The 19,181-nt window shown below is 41.1% G+C and overlaps 1 protein-coding gene across 1 annotated transcript; it reads left to right on the top strand.

The window, feature by feature from the left end:
* The first annotated feature begins 348 nt into the window (after positions 1–348).
* Positions 349–5,550, top strand: LOC120573909 (SE-cephalotoxin-like). The gene is given in 3 exon segments (XM_039823824.1): positions 349–591; positions 4,148–4,262; positions 4,265–5,550. Coding segments are annotated over 3 exon segments (1,644 nt in total).
* Positions 5,551–19,181: the final 13,631 nt, after the last annotated feature.

The following is a 19,181-nucleotide window of genomic DNA, read 5'->3' as shown; positions in this document are numbered from 1 at the left end:
ATTACTTGGGTTATTACTGACCATCTGGTGAAAATGTCATGCTGATAGCCCCATCAGAAATATCTTTACTGAGAAAAATGTTGACGCGTTCAATACTTATTTTCCCCGCTGTATATTATATTCAAGTTCAATACTGTAAATATATTGATGAAATTAGATAAAATCCATTATTACATGTGTAAATATCTTAACACACACAATTTATTATAGCATGCAGCGATGCTTCTGCAACAGAAGCGTCTAACTGGGTCCTAATAGAACCGGCTCTCAAGACCCATCCCTAGCTGTGAGTCTTGAACTTGCAGCGTTTAGAACATGATTCCATGTTGTGTTGTCTGTGTTGCAGTCATGGCGTTCCCTCGCCTGTCTGCCTCCATGCTGTTGGCTTCATTGATCCTTCTTCTCTACTGGACGACATCCTCAGCTCGGTCACATGATCCCACCTCCTCTGTCGTCTCACCCCCCTACAGGGTGAAGAGAGACCTGCCTTTCGAAACCAGAGAGAAAGTGGATAAATCTTTGGCATTGGCAAACAGCTTCCTCACTGTGGTCAAAGAAGGGATTGAAAAGATTGATACCAAAAAGTTGTCAGTAGGGATGAGCGAGTACAGCATTATCTGTATCTGTATCTGTATCTGTTAACCATATGAATTATCTGTATCTGTACTCGGACTGGGCGGGGCCTAACCCGGAAGTGGGCGGGGCCTAACCCGAAAGTGGGCGGAATTTAACCCAGAAGTGGGTCGGGTTGTCTTGAAATGGGCAGAGCTTTAACCGGTATGTTATTTTAAGCATGCAATTGATATGGGTTGATCAGAAATTGTTATATTTATTGCTGATTAGAAAACTATTTACATGACAGCATCAGCATTGAGCTTCAGATTAATGGTTTTGATCACGATAACAAACAAACTATATACAGAACAAGTTTTGCAACACTGAATACAACACATGCGGTTGCAATTATGATGTAAAAAAATGTAATGAACAAGAGTTTTCATACTCAACATAACTTTTAATTTTTTTATGATCAGTGTGATTTTTTTTTTGGTTCTTTTTAATTTTTTTTATTTCCACACCAGGTATGTATGTGTGTGTGAGTGTGTGTGAGTCAGTAAGACAGAGAGAGAGAGAAAGAGAGGGAGAGGGGCGGGGGTGTTCTACGGATCATATAGTCCGATGCGGTTTTTCCGATCTGCATTGACTTTAATGAAGACCAGTTGTTCCACATGGCTAGGGTCTAAGTTTGCACGCTGTGGACTGACCACATTTCCAGCTGTGCTAAAAACACACTCAGACTGGACACTTGTAGGTGGACAACTGAGATGCTGCAGTGCAAAGCGTGTAAGATTGGGCCAGTACTGAAGCTTGCCTGACCAGTATTTCACTGGGTCATCGGTAAGGCTGATGTCCCCATCTGCCAGGTAGGCCTCCAAATCACCTGATGGTAAATGTGTCCTCATTGGAATAGCCGATTTCTTTTTCTGCAGGAAAGACAAGACTGAAGTGCTGCTGGTGGCAGGTGTCTCTTCTGTGTTTCTTGCAGGTGCAGCCACAGGGTCACAGAGCTCCATCCTGAGGAATAATGTCTTCTTCAGTGCCTCCACATCAACATTGTTTGGGAAACAGCTGGCCTTATATCTGGGGTCAAGGAGAGTGGCAAGCAGAAATGTGGAGTTGGCAAAAATTGGTTCGAAACGCCATTCTAGTTCTTTGCTCAGATTGGCTGCCAGTTTCCTTGCTGCTGTGCCTAACCTTTCCCTGGACTCAGCTGCAACATCTTGGTCCAGCCCCACAGTGGCATCCTGATCATCATCACCAGCCATGAACTGATCAGGTTCATGCTCAGACTCCTCACCAGCATGCAGTGACCTGATGATGGAGCACAGGCCATGCAGGAGGGGGATGACCTCAGAGATGGAGGCGCTGTGTTTTGAGAGCGCCCGTGTGACCTCCTCAAAAGGACTAAGAACAGTGAGCATGTCTGATGCTAACCCCCACTCATTTGGATAGATGATTGTTGGAGCTTTACCCATGTTAGACTCCTGTGTCCTAATCTGCACAGCCCTGCGCTGCTCCACCAGCCGCTGGAGCATGTAGAACGTATAGTTCCACCTTGTTTTTACATCTGTTATGAGCGTGTGCTGGGGGAGGTTCAACTGTGTTTGCAGCTCATGTAGTCTGTTGCTGGCTTTGCTTGAGCGATGAACATGGCCAGATATGCTCCTGGCTTTGGAGAGAAGAGATGTCACAACCCTGTCCTTCTCCAGTGCTTTGATCACCACCAAGTGAAGCGTATGGGACACGCAACGGATGTGCCCATATTCAGTCAAAGCTTTCACCATATTCGCTGCATTATCTGAAACAATAAACCGTATTGTGACAGACTGACCAACAGACTCTTCCCACTCTCTCATCTTTTCCTTAAGGCAGCACAGAATGTTGTTTGATGTGTGCTCCATGTCCAGCACACCAACATTTAGCAGCCCTGCTTTCCTCTGTACTGAAGCTTCCCCTACACGTTCACACCAGTGCCCAGTAAGACAGAGATATGCATGTGCGTTGTGATTGCTGGTCCAGAGATCTGTAGTGAGGTTGATGACACCTCCTTCAGCTGCCTTAAGTGACTGGACCAACTCCCCTCTCATTGCCTCATACAGCTCAGGCACTACGGTTTGACTGAAATAGTGCCTCGATGGGATCTTATACTTGGGCTCTAAAAAGCCAACAAGTGTCTTGAAGCCTCTCCTCTCCACCACAGAGAAAGGTTCAAGATCAGTGCAGATCATTTTACCAATCATCTCTGTAATTTGTTTTGACCGGGGATGGTTTGCTGAGAATGGCTGCTTTGCTTCAAATGCAGTGAGTATTGATGAAGAGGAAGATGAATGTGAGCCCTTAGCAGCACCCAGCTGAACACCAGTGACCCGAGAAGGAAGAGGAGAGGAGGAGGAGGTGGCTGACACAGTGGGCTTTCTCATGTGATGAACATATAGCAGATGGTTATGTAGAGATGTTGTGTTGTAATGTTTTGCATCTCTACCTCTGCTTAGCTTGGTATTGCAAAGATTGCAAATGGCTTTGGAGGGATCATTTTCAGAAACAGTGAAAGAGTTCCATACTGCAGAAGTCCTCTTGGTCTTTGGTGGAGGAGGACCTCCCCCAGATGCAATATTGGTCTCAGTGGGGGAAAGGTGGGTGCTACTACCATTGTTTTCATTGTCACTGATTTGACCCTCACTGTCCTGCAAAACTCTGACGGGTGGTGCAGTGTCAGCTGAAGTACTCTTTGTATCACTCATTATTCTGTATCACTGATCATGAGGGTGTGTGTTTGTGAGGTATTTATATTTATAATATTATTTACACCACAACTACCTTTATTTTTTTTTTATAAAATACAGAAAGAAAGTGTCAGACACTCAGTGTGTGTGTGTGTGTGTGTGTGTGTGTGTGTGTGTGTGTGTGTGTGTGTGTGTGTGTGTGTGGCTAATTAATGTTGTAATATAGTTTGTTTTATACATTGACATATATGGTTTTATACCACTACTTCCTTTATTTTTTAATGAAATTCAGCAAGAAAGTGTCAGACACTTAGTTAGACACTAACCAAAAAAACTGGTTAGAGCCAGCTGACGGTTTAAAAAAGAAAAAAAAATCTCCGACAGGCAGAGACGCAACGCGAGTCACCTTCTACCAAGCAGCACCACGTAAACAAAGCCCACGTTTACCTGAACTCTACTGGTAAGTAACTACAAACCAAAGTAAAAAACAAACCTGAAGCTGAAGAAACCCTAACGTTTACGGAAAAGACCCGCGAACCTGAGTGACTGAGGGAGAGACAGAGAGAGAGACAGAGAGAGAGACAGAGAGAGAGACAGAGAGAGCTGTTCTCTTCTCAGTGTTCTGTGTGTGAGTGAGCGGAGCGGGACACAGACAGCAACACAATAAATCTGTATGTGTGTAGGGGAGGGGCGCTGTGACTAGCCTATCACAGAACGCAGACACAGTCAGCTACCCAATGAGGATTTTTTTTCAATCCGAGCACAGATATTGACTCGTATTACTCGTATAATACTCGTACTCGGCAAAAGTGCTTTATCCGTACCGGATACTCGTTTCAGCCGAGTATCCGGCTCAACTCTAGTTGTCAGCTGTGATAAAGAGTCTTGCCAACGTTGCCAGCTTGGTGCCTGGCGTTGGAGTTCTGGTTGCGTCTTTTGTCAACATGGTCTTGATCTTCATCCCTCAGGAAGACCCGGTGCTGAAGTGAACAAGAAGCTGGACTTGCTCTCCATTCAGATCTCCAACCTGGCAACAGACATTGAATGGTATAACTACGCCAGCGTCTACTCTCAAGACGAGCTCCGCATCCCCAACTCCTGGAAGAAGTTCAATGATCTTCTTCAGAACACTTACTCGGTACAAAGTGAAGAGAACAAACTCCGACCGGCAGAGATATTTGTCAACTACTATGAGAACACAGGAACTGAAGCCAGTGTGGCCAACCTCTACCATTACCTGACAGTCAAAGACACGTCTCTCAGTGGAAACCTCAACAAACTGCTGAGGAAGAAGTTTAAATGTGATGTTCAACAGATTGTCAAATATAACGTCTATTTCAGCAGTTTGCTGTGGAAGGGATTGGTGCTGAACCAGTTCTACTGGAAACTGATCGGGTTGGATTCATCAGGCAAAGAAGCCGAACACACCCAGATGTTTAACAATGTCTACGCAGCTCAGATATCAGCTCTGGAATACTGCCTGACCAACCACATGCAGTATGTGATGGAAGATGTGGTGGAGATCAGCAAAGGACACAGTGCTGACAACAAAAGAGCCATCGCCGATAAGGTGAAAGAGTGTCTGGATAAGAAGTACAACTGGTACAACTGGGTGGTGCTGGTGTACAACACAAACCATGAAGAACATTACGAACTAAATGAATTAACTAAGGTCACCGTGGACACGATCACCATCGCTGTGGGCTACACTCTGATAGCAGATGTATTGTATAAAAACTACGTTATCCAAGCAGCTAATAAATGCTTTGAACCATATCAACCATGCGATATGAAGGACAAAACAAATAACTGTATATATTTTCCTCCAAAGCCTAATCCACATGCGGCCCAGATGAAATTGATCTTTAAAGATTATGCTAAAGCGACACATGCTGCCTATAGGGATGAGTTTGCTGAGGCCCCAGCACCCTTATGCCATCGTTACTGTCAGCCGCAAACATGGTACCCAAGAAAGATTTCTTTCTATTACTCCCGGAGGTTGCCTGTCTGCCAAGGTGAAACATGTAGCAACCATGGAACGTGCAAGCAGCTGGTGGACTCCAATGAATGGATGTGTGATTGTTGGGAGGGTTACTATGGTGAGAGATGTAAAGAGAGAACCCAAATTAACTCCACTATAGCGATCGATTTACAAGTTGTACCTGACATCAGCACCATTAACACCAAAATCAAATTGATGGAGATCAAACTGGAAAACAAACTGGAAGAGATTCTCAAGTCTATCAATGACAGATGTCGTGGCTAGTAGGAGATATCTGCAGACCACTGACAGACGACAGGAACGACGACTTACTGCCAACAGACAAACTGACACACATCAACTGACTGAGAACGGCACCATGAAGGAAGAACAAGTACAATCCACGGATGAGGCTGGACGCTACTGATCATTAGGGCTTGGTATCGTTATGCAATACCTTTTAAATTATCAACTGAAACACTCAATACCAAGTAGAACAGTCAAATGATACATGCATTAGATTCTTTTTGTACCCAGATCTATAGAAACATTATTATTTGTTTGGTTTTGCTTGCAACCAATCACTGAAAGTTCTTTGACTTAATGTGATATGTGATTGACCCTCTACCACAGCATTGACACCCTATAGAGTCTGGGCGCCGTGTATTTCAATTTCAATTTATAGTATCAAATCTTAACAAGAGTTACATTATCTCAAGACACTTTACTAGCTAAGTTTCCATCCACTTGTCATTCGAATTATCTGAAGTTTGGTAAAAAAACTCATGCGAATAAAGCTGGTGAAAGTGTGTTTCCATCCAACAGCTTTAAAGAGAATAAACACCTGTTGCGTAATGATGTCACATGCTGTTTTGCGATTAAATTGGTATATTGAATTGATTTGAGACATTTTAAGGTGTTTCCATTCATTTTCGCACTGAATTGCACAACATTCAAGCAAACATTTGCGAACAAAGTTTTGCTAGACAAAAGTAGTTGTTGTTAATATTAGAGGCCGAGGAAGCTACGATGGGCTACGATAAATTATGGCCTTTCTTAGATTTTTGCTATCTAAAATAGCCGTTATATTTTGCTTGTAAATTAAATTCAAAAAGTCTCTTGTCTCCTCGTTCGTCCACTTACATCTGTCTTTGTTGACACCTGTCGTATGAGCAAACAGCGGAAATACTGGGGTATTTCCTTTGAGTCGATATTCCATGACGGCATTTTTCATTCGATATCACTCAATTCGGATAAAAACATGTGGATGGAAACATAGCTACAAATAGAGTAGGTCTAGACCACACTATAATTTACAAAGGCCAAACACAAACACACACACACACCACCAAACTACTTGGTAATATTTAGGAAACAAATCTCCCTGGTTATGTAAATATAACTGTCATGTGACCGGTTGGCAGTTGCCTCATTTTGTACAATATCATACAGACCCGTTAAAGAGAATTGTTCAAAACAATCAAAACCAGGGACGTGACCCGAGCATTTAAATGGTCAAAGGGTTAAGGGGACTGAGAAGGGGAACCGGCCCTCAGACTGAACTGGTTCAACCAAGATATGATCTGTTTGCACAAGTGTTTCCTAAGCTACGTGGAGTGGTTTTTCCATTAAAATGACCAGATAATGCTTATACTTCATGCATTGCAATCTATTTTGGTCCAACTGTAAGAAATGTACAGTATGTTGCCAGGTAGATTAGAGAACTGAAACTTTGAAATTAGTGTGATTGGTTGAGTATGTCATAAGCTGATTCATACCAGTTATTTTCTTATTCTCTCATCCTAAATATGTGGGTTATAGATAAGATGCATAACTATTATTTAATTTATTTCAATTTGCATTTTTCTTAAAACAAGGTTGATTTCATAAAGACTTCTTCAGAAAAACCTTTGTTTCACAACAGGTTTTATAAAGAATATGTTAGATAATTTCCTCTCTAACTGGGAGGTTATATAAAGAATATGTTAGATCATCTCCTCTCTAACTGGAGGTTTTATAAAGAATATGTTAGATCATTTCCTCTCTAACTGGGAGGTTTTATAAAGAATATGTTAGATAATTTCCTCTCTAACTGGGAGGTTTTATAAAGAATATGTTTAGATCATTTCCTCTCTAACTGGGAGGTTTTATAAAGAATATGTTAGATAATTTCCTCTCTAACTGGGAGGTTTTATAAAGAATATGTTTAGATCATTTCCTCTCTAACTGGGAGGTTTTATAAAGAATATGTTAGATCATCTCCTCTCTAACTGGGTGGTTATATAAAGAATATGTTTTGATCATTTCCTCTAACTGGGAGGTTTTGAGACTGATTGGTGGGATTACTGTGGATGATGTACACATGGAGATACACTGGTAAGAGCCAATCAGGTTTAACCATGTATCAGCTCATTTAAATAGATCACATTACTCTATTGTATCAACCGTAAGTAAGGAAGTAAGGAAGTAAAGTTTATTTCTACAGCACATTTAAAACCAAAGTGACCAAAGTGCTGTACATAGCGCATTAGCCACAGGGTAATAAAAAAAAAAATTAAATACACTTCAGTGATTAACTATCATTAACAATCAGTGACTAACAGTTAACTTAATTTAATATATCATGTGGCGTTTCTTTTGCGGGGTGCAAATGTTCTGCCAGAACCAGTTCCTTCCTGAGACTATTTAGCAGAGCCACCGTCGCTGCGTCTGGAGCTTAGCGCCGTTCAAGACCATTGGGATTGGTTTAATAAAAGATGCAAACAACTCAGAGTTTAGTCTCCTACCCCAGGAGTGCATGGGCTGCCAAACTTTGGAAGTCCAACACAAGCAGCGATGTTATCAAGGGTTTTGGTTATGCAGAGTGGTCCCAATTGAAGTTGGGAAAGTCCTGAACTATGAAAACGAGAAAAGAGACTTATTTAGAAATGTTATACATTGAATGGCTTCAAATTGACCACAAGTATAACCGAGACTGTCCTCCCCCGAAAATGGCCACATAGGTCGTTTGTTCAAGCAGCAATTCCAACTCATACACAGAGGTTTGAACTCTCAGAAAGACCGCTGATTACAGTTTATCTCAATCGGCAATCCTACAATTGTCAAAAGTACAATCCTCACACCATGTAGTACATTCAGCACATCACTCTATGTGACCTGCAAAAGGTGATTACTCAATCAAAATAATGAACTCCTATTTTAAATGTAAATTAATCATCAATGAATAAATCATTGCCATCAAAACAAAAGGTTCCTTTATCCTTGAACAGACTGTGGTGGCAAATTTTATTTTAACCATTTGTTTAATGATATTAACCATTTGTTTAAAGATTGTTTTAAACCTCCACAAAATCCTGTTCCTTCCTGTAGACTTTTAAAGCACCAGAGAGGGAAACAGCTACAGCCCTCAACTAAAGCCTAGAGAGTTATTTAGTTTTACTAGTTTGAAGCTCCTCACATTGTTGTCTTTTTGCTTAGATAGAAGTGGAGAAGGCCGATGACTGTTTACGACAGTGAGAACTACGTAGCTTTCTGTCTCCTGAGATAAACTGTTGTTCAGGCTAATGTTAGGAACAGAGAGCAGAGGGGAAGGTGAGACAATGGTTTGACTGTTAATGATGTCCTCTCTTCAACTATGAGCATGCTAAAGACATTTAGAGGGGTGGCTTAACAGAGGTCTTCACTATATGATGTTTTGATGTTTAGATTTTAGGTTAGAAAGTCATTTTGAGTTGTGCTGTACCTTTGAAACTGTTTTCTCCATTTGCAAATGTAAATAAATACTCAAAGACCAAACTTTGGTTTAATTCTCAAATAGTCGTTATTCGTTTTGATTTTATCATGAATATCACTAACGCTGTTGCTTCAAGAAAAACTTCCACCACAAGACCTAGCCAGTCAAAATGCAAAGACATTTTGTCCAATGAAAGTGGACTCTGAGAGTGTCATAGTTACCCTCTGTGATATTGTCCAGTTGCTAACATTGTGTATTTAGGTAGCTGTAGTATTGATGTCAGCCATGGCACACACTTTGCTGGCTCAATGTATGTACACACCAGCCAACTACAAATGCATAAAGAAAGCTTTTACAGAGAAAAAGATACACAACAGCAAAATTATCAGGAACTGTTGTACAAGATGCGCAACAAAAAAGAAAAATGATGCAAAAGTATCAACCTCATGGGTCATCCAATCCCTCCTCTCTGTCTGGCGACAACATCACACCTGATATCCTCTCTTGCAATGCAACAAGGGAAAAAACTGTTGGTGAGTACAGAATTTTCAGCAGTTTACGCAAATTCAGATGTCAGAAGGGTGGGCCAATCAGCTTCCTTTAAAAAGGACTGCTTCTGTCCTGTCGGGCTCAGAGATCAGGGGCTTCCTCTGAGACTCAACAACCTGCAGACTGTCCTCAGAGACCACCATCACATCCAGCAACCATCCAGACAGCCGACCAATCACAGCAGGCAGATGCCTCTGTAGAAACTAAACCCACGTTAATAATTTTAACTAAAAAAAGGAGAAAGGACCATGGTATCTTATGTAAGTAAAGCACTTGTTTTTGTTAATTTTTCTTTTATTACTTTCACAGTATTCTTTTCTTTATTAGTGAAAACGGCAAAGAGTGGTGGTCCTCAGCTGAAGACCCTACAGCAAAACCGTGCGTTATGCGGTGCAGGTTTAGGCCTGCCTCAGGGAAGAGGACGCCCCTGCCATGCACAGTCCACCACAGGCACCGCTGAAGGTGTGACAGGCCCAGCAGGAAGACCACCTCGCTGCAATGAATTAAAAAAAAACATTTACAACTTAATTTGATTATGTAAATAAATGTCATCAAAGTTTGATCACACATATGTAAAGTTAAGACATCTTCATTACAGAATTATATCATGACAGTTGTTTTAACGGTAGCCACGATTTTTAACATGTTTCAAAACAGTTTTTTAAGTTTTTCATAATTGTTGATCCATCCAGCCGCAGGCTCTATCAATGAGACTCGTGAACAAGAGGCGTTTATTTCCCCGATCGTTTGTTTAAATAACTCAACACATTATAATTACACACATTATAAGATTAACTGGAACCTGTGGTAAGAGATTGCTGGTGTAACAAGCTCGCTGACCGCGCTCTCACTCACATACACCAGGCATTTAGCAGAAAGAGGGGAGCTGCAGGCCCTGGAGCTCTGTCAGAGCAGCGGCGTTTCGTAGTCCATTCGCCCAAAAAACTGTGTCTTTGCACGGGTATGGAGTGCTGTGGGCTGCCAGCCATGACGGAGCTCCATCTACCTCACAGCAGGCCGGGGTCTGTGGAGGAAGGCAGGCCGGGCGGCGAGGCAGCTACACAGGCAGCACCAGCCTCTGAACTCCAACAAAATTTGCAATTAGACATCAGTTGTGTAGCCTATGCAAATGTTGGGGCGTGACAAAGAGAGAGACTAGAGCCAAATGAGGAGGAGCTGCCGAGTTGATGTCAACTAGGCAGCTTGTTGAGATTCGCCCGTTTTCAGAGTCAGTTTCAAATAGTGAGATTTGCAGAGAAAAGAGATGTCGATGGGATTTAGAGGTTCTATGTATGTCCTAGTTACCCACTAAACTAAAAATCGGTTTTGCATTCTATCACCACTTTAAATAATTCCAAAAAAAGTTACCAATGATCTGAGTTTTACATGTACAGATTATATACAGTACACACACACACACACACACACACACACACAGACACACACACACACTACCACACACACAGACGCGCACACACACACACACACACACACACACACACACACACACACACACACACACACACACACACACACACACACACACACACACACACACACAGACACAGACGCGACACACACACACACACAGATACAGACACATACACACACTAACACACACACACAGACACACACATTCTTCGACCACATTGATAGTTTGTTCCTACCTTTCAACACAATTCATTTGGTTCAGGCTACAAAACAACTAGAGCAAACTAACATGTTGGTGAGAATGGGTTGGTGAACACAATGGCTGAACATGATACAAATGTAACCATAGAGTACAGGGGAAAGAGAAAGTACAGAGAAGGAAAACCACCCTCATGAATGTTAGGTTTCAACCCAGATATGATCCATCTTGCACAAATGTTTCCTAAAGCCCAGTTCAGACCAAAGATTAACAACCAGACGAGTGGGAAAGTACAGAGAAGGGAAAACTGCCCTCATGACTGAATGTTTCAACCCAGATATGATCTGACTTCCTAAGAAAACTCTAAGCAACTTTATGGACTCTTATCCAGTATGTTAACTTTCGGGCAAATAGTAAATTGTATTATGAAGTTGCAACAGTTTCCTGTTTTATGGTGAAACATGAAAATTGGCAGCCTCGCCACGGCAACACCATTCCACGTTTTCATCGTAAAAGTCTTGATTTGCTGCTGACGCCATTTGAAAAAGGATCTGTTGAGTCAACTGGATGGAGTTTTAAAAAGTTGAATACCTGTAAAGGCCCTAAAATAGCATGTTGGTAAATGACCCATGGGTCATTGCTATCAACTACTCCTTCACAGTTCAGGGTCACATTAGTCAGAGGATTTTACTAACCAAATATCAAACAGATCCAATCAACTCCTTAGGACGAGTGCCTAAAATACAATAACAAATTAAAAAAAATTTCAAGTACCAAGCACTAAAATAATGAGGAAAACAGGAGTTTTTGTTGAAAAGTGGGTTTTTATTTAGCTTTGGGGGTTTTAAAATAGCAACAACAAAACAAGATATGAACTCCTCCTTGAAGGGGACTTGGCCAAACCAAATTACATACACGGGGAAAACCAAGATGGACATAATTTATACAAATACAAACTAATACAAATAAACCCAACCTGAAAAGGCCGACCGGTTGGGTGGGCCATGGCACTGAGAGTAGCAAGTTATTTGAAATTTTTTTTTTTCTTCCAACAGGCAGTTATTGTGCAATGAGCCACAGCCTCTCTATATAAAGGGAGATGACTTGTAGTAAGTACAACAGAACTCAGCACATAAGTTGACTTCTTGCTGCCCATCATCATCATCATCATCATCATCATCATCATCATCATCATCATCGTTCACTGTCAGCAGACATGTAAGTAGATAAGAATTTATCTTGCTGTGGAACTTACATTTATATTTTTATTTGATGATATTCCGTTTAAATAGTATTAATGGGTGCAGCATGTATTAAAAATATAATTTATTTTAGATGTTATTGTGTCATCTATATTTGAAAAGTGATATTTAAAGGGGCGACACCCTAGGCAAACCATCATTTTTCAATACTGACTTTTTGGGCTACTTTCCTTCTGGAGCATGTCTTCTTTCAGACTATTGGGAAAAAAACTCCCAAATACACATTTAGGTGTTTATTTTACTACACTTTGTCTATTTGCTCCCTGTAAATGTCTCCTAAATTCACCAAAAGTTGCCATTAGATAAGGCCTTGTTTGCATATCTAAACATAACATTTCAGAAAACATATAATACAAAAATATGTCTTACAGTTTTTTACAATTGCTTACACACTAAAATTTGTTTTTTTTCAATTGCTTAATCGCAATTTTTAAAACAGTCTTTTTCAAAACACACAATTAGCACAACCACACACACAATTAGCAGAACACATCAGACCCTTTGCAAAATGAAAAAGATATTTTGTTACCATATGATATTTTTCAAAAAGATATTTTGTTACCATATGAAAAGACTTAATTAAGTTTTAACCAGATACACACTGCTGTTGTTAACCTAAAACACTTTTAGCAATTCTACCTCTCAGTAATTAGAGTACTGTAAATGAAGTACAGAGAAAGTGAAAATATACAATAAGTTCACCAAACACTACACAAGACCAATGCTGCAGACTGAGGAAAATATAATTTATTTCTCTCCCTATACCTAAATCAGTCAACATGTCGACATGGAGAATCACAAGATTTCATGCTACTACAATAGTGTGCATAACACTGTTAGCTCAGCAAACAACAGACAACCCTGAAATATTGTATCCAGTACAGGTTACAATCACAGAAAAAACAGACAAACAAAAAAAAATGATATGAAAAAGTAAAGAAAATACTAGACATTATCTCTTTGCCTAGCTGGATCTAGTCAAAGAATTCCATCAACATCACAGGTGATATATATATCCTCATTGGCAAGACAACCGTCTTGAATGTCAAATCCATCCTTGCACAGCTGCGGCGTGGACTTGGTCACAGGGGTCATAGGCGTCGATTTCGGTGGGGACGGTGGGTACGCGTACCTACCAGATTTCGTCATGAGTCATTTTGTACCCACCACTTTTTTTGAAAACCTCGAGCTCAATTTAGTAAAAAAAAAAAAAAAAAAAGTCCATAACACATATAATTCTTGAGCGACAGATGCCAAAAAATCCACAACAATCTCTATCCCCACAGGGCAGGCACACACAGCCGCTCTGCTGCTGCGCTGGCTGCACGCATCTCTGTTCACAACAGACATTCTGCTTAACGTGAAAACGCTTAACGTGGTTTAAATGTACCTCAACAACGACCAATGATTTATTTACCAAATTTATCATGGCCATATCTTGTAATGATCACTTAAGCCTGTCAAAAGAACTAAACCGAAATCCAACGATTATAAGTTCTCTCACATTAACATTTCCTTCTTCATTGGCGCCTACGGCGAGGAAAAAGCTTGTAGGTCTACCTAAACAATGATCACGATTACCAAATTTCTCTCTCATATTGCTCCTCATAACCACTGAAAACTGTCAAAAAATCGAACCAGAAATGTGGTGATGATTTAGGTACATTAAACCACGTTAAGCTTTTTCACGTTATGACTTATAAAGCCTATGAGAACCGTTGGGAGTCAACCCACAGCCGCTCCGTCGCCCTGCTGAAAATGTGAAGCAGAAACGCTACGCATCAGATGTCAGATAACGTCCAAAATAATAGGACTTTGGGTTCGATTTTTTGACAGTTTTCAGTGGTTATGAGGAGCAATATTAGAGAGAAATTTGGTAATCATTGATCATTGTTTACGTACATTAAACCACGTTTTTATTCATTAGTAAGCTACAGGACAGAGTCTTTCAAACATGACCTGCGCGAAAGAGAGAAATGTAATTCCAAATGCGTCTCTGTCCCCAGCACATTTCAAACCAAACTGACGCCCATGACAGGGGTCCTCCATGGCCTCAATGAGGGGTACCTGAGCCTGGGGCCTCAATGAGGGGTACCTGAGCCTGGGGCCGGAGATTGTAAACCCTCACGTGAATATGGGCCCCCTTCCTCCTTGTCTTTCTCGACCCTCAATCCTCAAATGTCCCAGGGAGGGGTATCAACAGTGCTGATATGGTGCATACAATAAGCAGCTGTAGTAACTGTAGACAGATTTTCTTTTACCTGTTTCTTTGTTGAAATGTCCTTATGACAGACACACTGTATATCTACTAAGATTTCCTCAGTGTCAGTCCGTGGTTCACAACATGGTCCACTAGTGATGCACGACTTTCATTTGATACATTTGGTCCTCTTCTTCTTTGAGCATATTCTCCAGCTTCAGGTCTTCCTCTCCCTCTCCCTCTCCCTCTCCCTCTTCCTCTACCTCTGGCTGGGCCTCTGCCTCATCCTCCTCCTCCTCCTCCTCTTCCTCCTTCTCTGTGGATTCCCCCTCTCACTCTCAGTCTTCTTATTCTGACTCCTTCCATTTTGGTTGAAGGCAGGTGAACTTACCTGCTGCATTTTATATAGTGCTTAAACCTGATTGGTGTGTCTACAATTAACCAATCATGTGTTTGCATATCTGGTGGCTGTGTTTAACCAGTTGGTTGATGGGTGTGTTCATTTGAAAGACTTTGCTTTGAAATTGTAAGGAAATGACATCATGACTTGTATGTCAAATGCATACAAGTGTGTTTAGTGTTTTGTAAATCACTGTGTGTGATGTTTTGCAAAAAGTGTGAAGTTGACAATGTGCTTACAGTTGTGCAAATCTAGTTTTGCTCCTTGAGTGTAAGGTTTTTCTAATTGTGGGAAAGTTTTACAGTTTTTTACAATTGCTTACACACTAAAATTAAAACTCATGAGAATGCTCAAAGAAGAAGAGGACCAAATTTATCAAATGAAAGTCGTGCATCACTAGTGGACCATGTTGTGAACCACGGACTGACGCTGAGGAAGGCTGGACTAAGAGTTCAGCCAAATCTTAGTAGATATACAGCGGCATCTGTCATGAGGACATTTCAACAAGGAAACAGGTAAAAGAAAATCTGTCTACAGTTACAGTAATCAGCTGCTCATTGGATGCACCATATCAGCACTGTTGATACCCCTCCCCTGTGATATTTGAGGATTGAGGGTCGAGAACGACAAGGAGGAAGGGGGGCCCATATTCACAGGAGGGTTTACGATCTCCGGCCCCAGGCTCAGGTACCCCTCATTGAGGCCCCAGACTCAGGTACCCCTCATTGAGGCCCCAGGCTCAGGTACCCCTCATTGAGGCCCCAGGCTCAGGTACCCCTCATTGAGGCCATGGAGGACGCCTGTGACCAAGTCGACGCCGCAGCTGTGCAAGGATGGATTCGACATTCAAGGCGGTTGTCTTGCCAATGAGAATGTTTGCCTGTGATGTTGATGAAATTCTCTGGTCAGATCCAGCTAGGCAAAGAGATAATGGCTAGCATTTTTCTGTGATTGTAACCTGTACTGGATACCGTATTTTATGTTTGTCTGTTGTTTGCTGAGCTAACAGTGTTATGCACACTACTGTAGTAGCATGAAAACTGGGACATGTTGTTGTTGTGATTCTCCATGTTGACATGTTGACTGATTTGGGTATATGGAGAGAAATAAATTATATTTTCCTCAGTCTGCAGCATTGGTCTAGTGTAGTCTTTGGTGAACTTATTGTAAATTTGCACTTTCTCTGTGTACTTCATTTACAGTACTCTAATTACTGAGAAGTAGAATTGCTAAAAGTGTTTTAGGTTAACAACAGCAGTGTGTATCTGGTTCAAACAGAATTAAGTCATATGGAACGTGTGCGTTTTCATATGGTAACAAAATATGTTTTTTATAAATTACTGTATAGTTTTTGCAAGAGTGTTTCATTTTGCAAAGGTGTTCTGCTTATTGGTTGTGTGGTTGTGCTAATTGTGTGTAGTGTTTTGAAAAACACTACACACACTACACCCTGTTTTCAAAATTGTGCTTAAGCAATTGAAAAAAACTGTATTATGGCACGAAAGAGAGCGAGTCAACTGTGTTTAAGGGCAGCATTTCCTCTACAACATAGGCCTACTGCCCGACCAACTTCTTCAACTCTCCTCCACTTACTGGTTTTGCACCGAAGTCCAGCTTTTGTTGTTTGGGTGGTGGGGGGCCTCCTTCTCTCTGCTTCGCTCCACCTGCTGGGACTTGCTCTGTGAGTTTGACTGCAGCGCTGCGACTCCAAATCTTTCTTCAAATGTGACGTAGTGTTTTTGTAGCTAGATAGCACTTTGTCTCCACCAGCACAGAGTGTACAACCAACCTAAATATTGCCATCTTTAGCTGACACAAACTCTAAATAGTGACTGGATTTCCATCTCTCTCCTCCCTCCATTGTTGTTTACGTTTGTGTCGCTGCGTGGTACACGTGACCTGTCCACATGCTGAAAACGTGACTTGTCGCATATGTTACTTCACTCCCCGAGACGCAAGAAGAAAGCAAAAATATATATTTTCACTAAGGAAAATGAAAAAAATAGTAACGCACAGTGACTTGGATAAGTAACTTTAATCTGATTACTGGTTTGGAAATAGTAACGCGTTAGATTACTCGTTACTGAAAAATGTGGTCAGACTGGTATACACCATATCAGCACTTTTGATACCCCTCCCTTTGACATTTGAGGATTGAGGGTCGAGAACGACAAAGAGGCCCATATTCACATGAGGGTTTACGATCCATGTTGACATGTTGACTGATTTGGGTATATGGAGAGAAATAAATGATATTTTCCTCAGTCTGCAGCATTGGTCTTGTGTAGTGTTTGGTGAACTTATTCTATATTTTCACTTTCTCTGTGTACTTCATTTACAGTACTCTAATTACTGAGAAGTAGAATTGCTAAAAGTGTTTTAGGTTAGCAACAGCAGTGTGTATCTGGTTCAAACATAATTACAGTTTTTTCCAACAGCTTACACACGTTTTCAAAACTATGTCTCCTTTTTTCAAAACTCTACACACAATTCCTAAAACTGCACACACAAAATGCTAAATGCCTCACATCTCCTTCAAAATGAAACACTGCATTCAAAATACCATAAACACATCTCAAAATGAAGCATATGCATCAAATGGCAAACACTTTTTTTTATAATAGTACATTTTTGGATATACCATGTACACACTGTTGTTCTAAATCTAAAGCTCTTTTGTCTTTCATAGACTTATGAAAAGACAAAAGAGCAGAATTGTAGAAGGGGAGGACAGAATTGTATGCACTTTGTGCAAAACAAAGTCTGATTGATTAGTAATGCTGAAATAGTCATTAGATAGTTGCAACAGTATGGACGCCACTGTAAAGCTACTCAAGATGGGCTTCTCTCCCTGATCTCATCAGAAATGGCTCTCCTTCTTCCTCTTCTTCCCTCCTCCTCCTCCTCCTCGTTGTTATCCCCTGTCTCTTCCTCCTACTCCCCTTGCTCTCTGTCTATTGTTGGCATCCATTGTTCAAAACAGGTAATCTGACCTTTGACCTCTGTATAGGCCTATACTAAAGCAATGATTGGTTAGTGTTCAGTTATGACATAATGTGTTTGCAAATGTGAGAAGTGTGTGTGTGCCCTGGTAAATAAGTGTTTTTGTGTCTTAGGTAGAGAATTGTGTGTAATGTTTTGAAAAAAGTGTTTTATGCAATTGAAAACTGAGTGAAAGGCTGAGAAATAGTTTATGGTTTTGGAGATTTGCTGTGTAGTTTTGCACTTTGAGTGAGAGGTTTCAAAAATCGTGTGACATGAAAAGATTTTGTGTGTAAGCAGTTGGAAAAAACTGTAAATATGGGAGTTACAATTGCAGTCTTCCAGGGAGTTGGGAATATCCCCTCGAGTACTGACTGGTTGCAGCTGTCGCCGTGGTCCTGCAGCACTCCCTGCTGAGCTCAGCGGTGCCCTGCTATGTCATGCTGCTTCCTGCTGAACCCTGCTGCTTCCTGCTGAACCCTGCTGCTTCCTGCTACGTCCATCCATGCTCTGCTGGGCCACGCTACATCCTGTAACGCCCTGCAGCGCCCTGATATGACATGAACTACTACGACTACCATTTGTAGTCACTGTTCCATTATTAATGTGACTATTATCACCACTGTTCATCACACCCCCAACCTGGCTCGTCAGACACCGCCTACCAAGAGCCTGGGTCTGTCCCAGGTTTCTTCCCAAGAGGGAGTTTTTCCTCCCCACTGTCGCACTGCTTGCTCTTGAGGGACTTATTGTAATTGTTGGGGCTTTGTAAATTATAGAGTGTGGTCTAGACCTACTCTATCTGTAAAGAGTCTCGAGATAACCTGTGTTATGATTTGATACTATAAATAAAATTGAATTGAATTGAATTGGTTGATGGTTTGTGTAATCGGGTAGACTAGGGGTTCTTTCAGGGATTCAAGCATTTTAGAATCCATACCATAAATATCCTTCGCCGTTGAAATTTTAAGGGAATTAATAATTGCCTGAGTGTTACTACTTTAACAATATTTCCAGTTGTTAAAGGAAAATTCTGTGTGATTTCAGCCACAGAATTGATAAAATATTCATTAAAGGCTACAGATATTTGTGCTGGATCTTGTATTAATTTAGCATTCAGGTTCAACTCTAGCCGGTTCCTAGTAATCCCATTACGTTCT

The sequence above is a fragment of the Perca fluviatilis genome, chromosome 15 (assembly GCF_010015445.1).
Source record: "Perca fluviatilis chromosome 15, GENO_Pfluv_1.0, whole genome shotgun sequence".
Lineage (NCBI taxonomy): Eukaryota > Metazoa > Chordata > Actinopteri > Perciformes > Percidae > Perca > Perca fluviatilis.
This window is presented reverse-complemented; position numbering and strand designations above follow the sequence as displayed.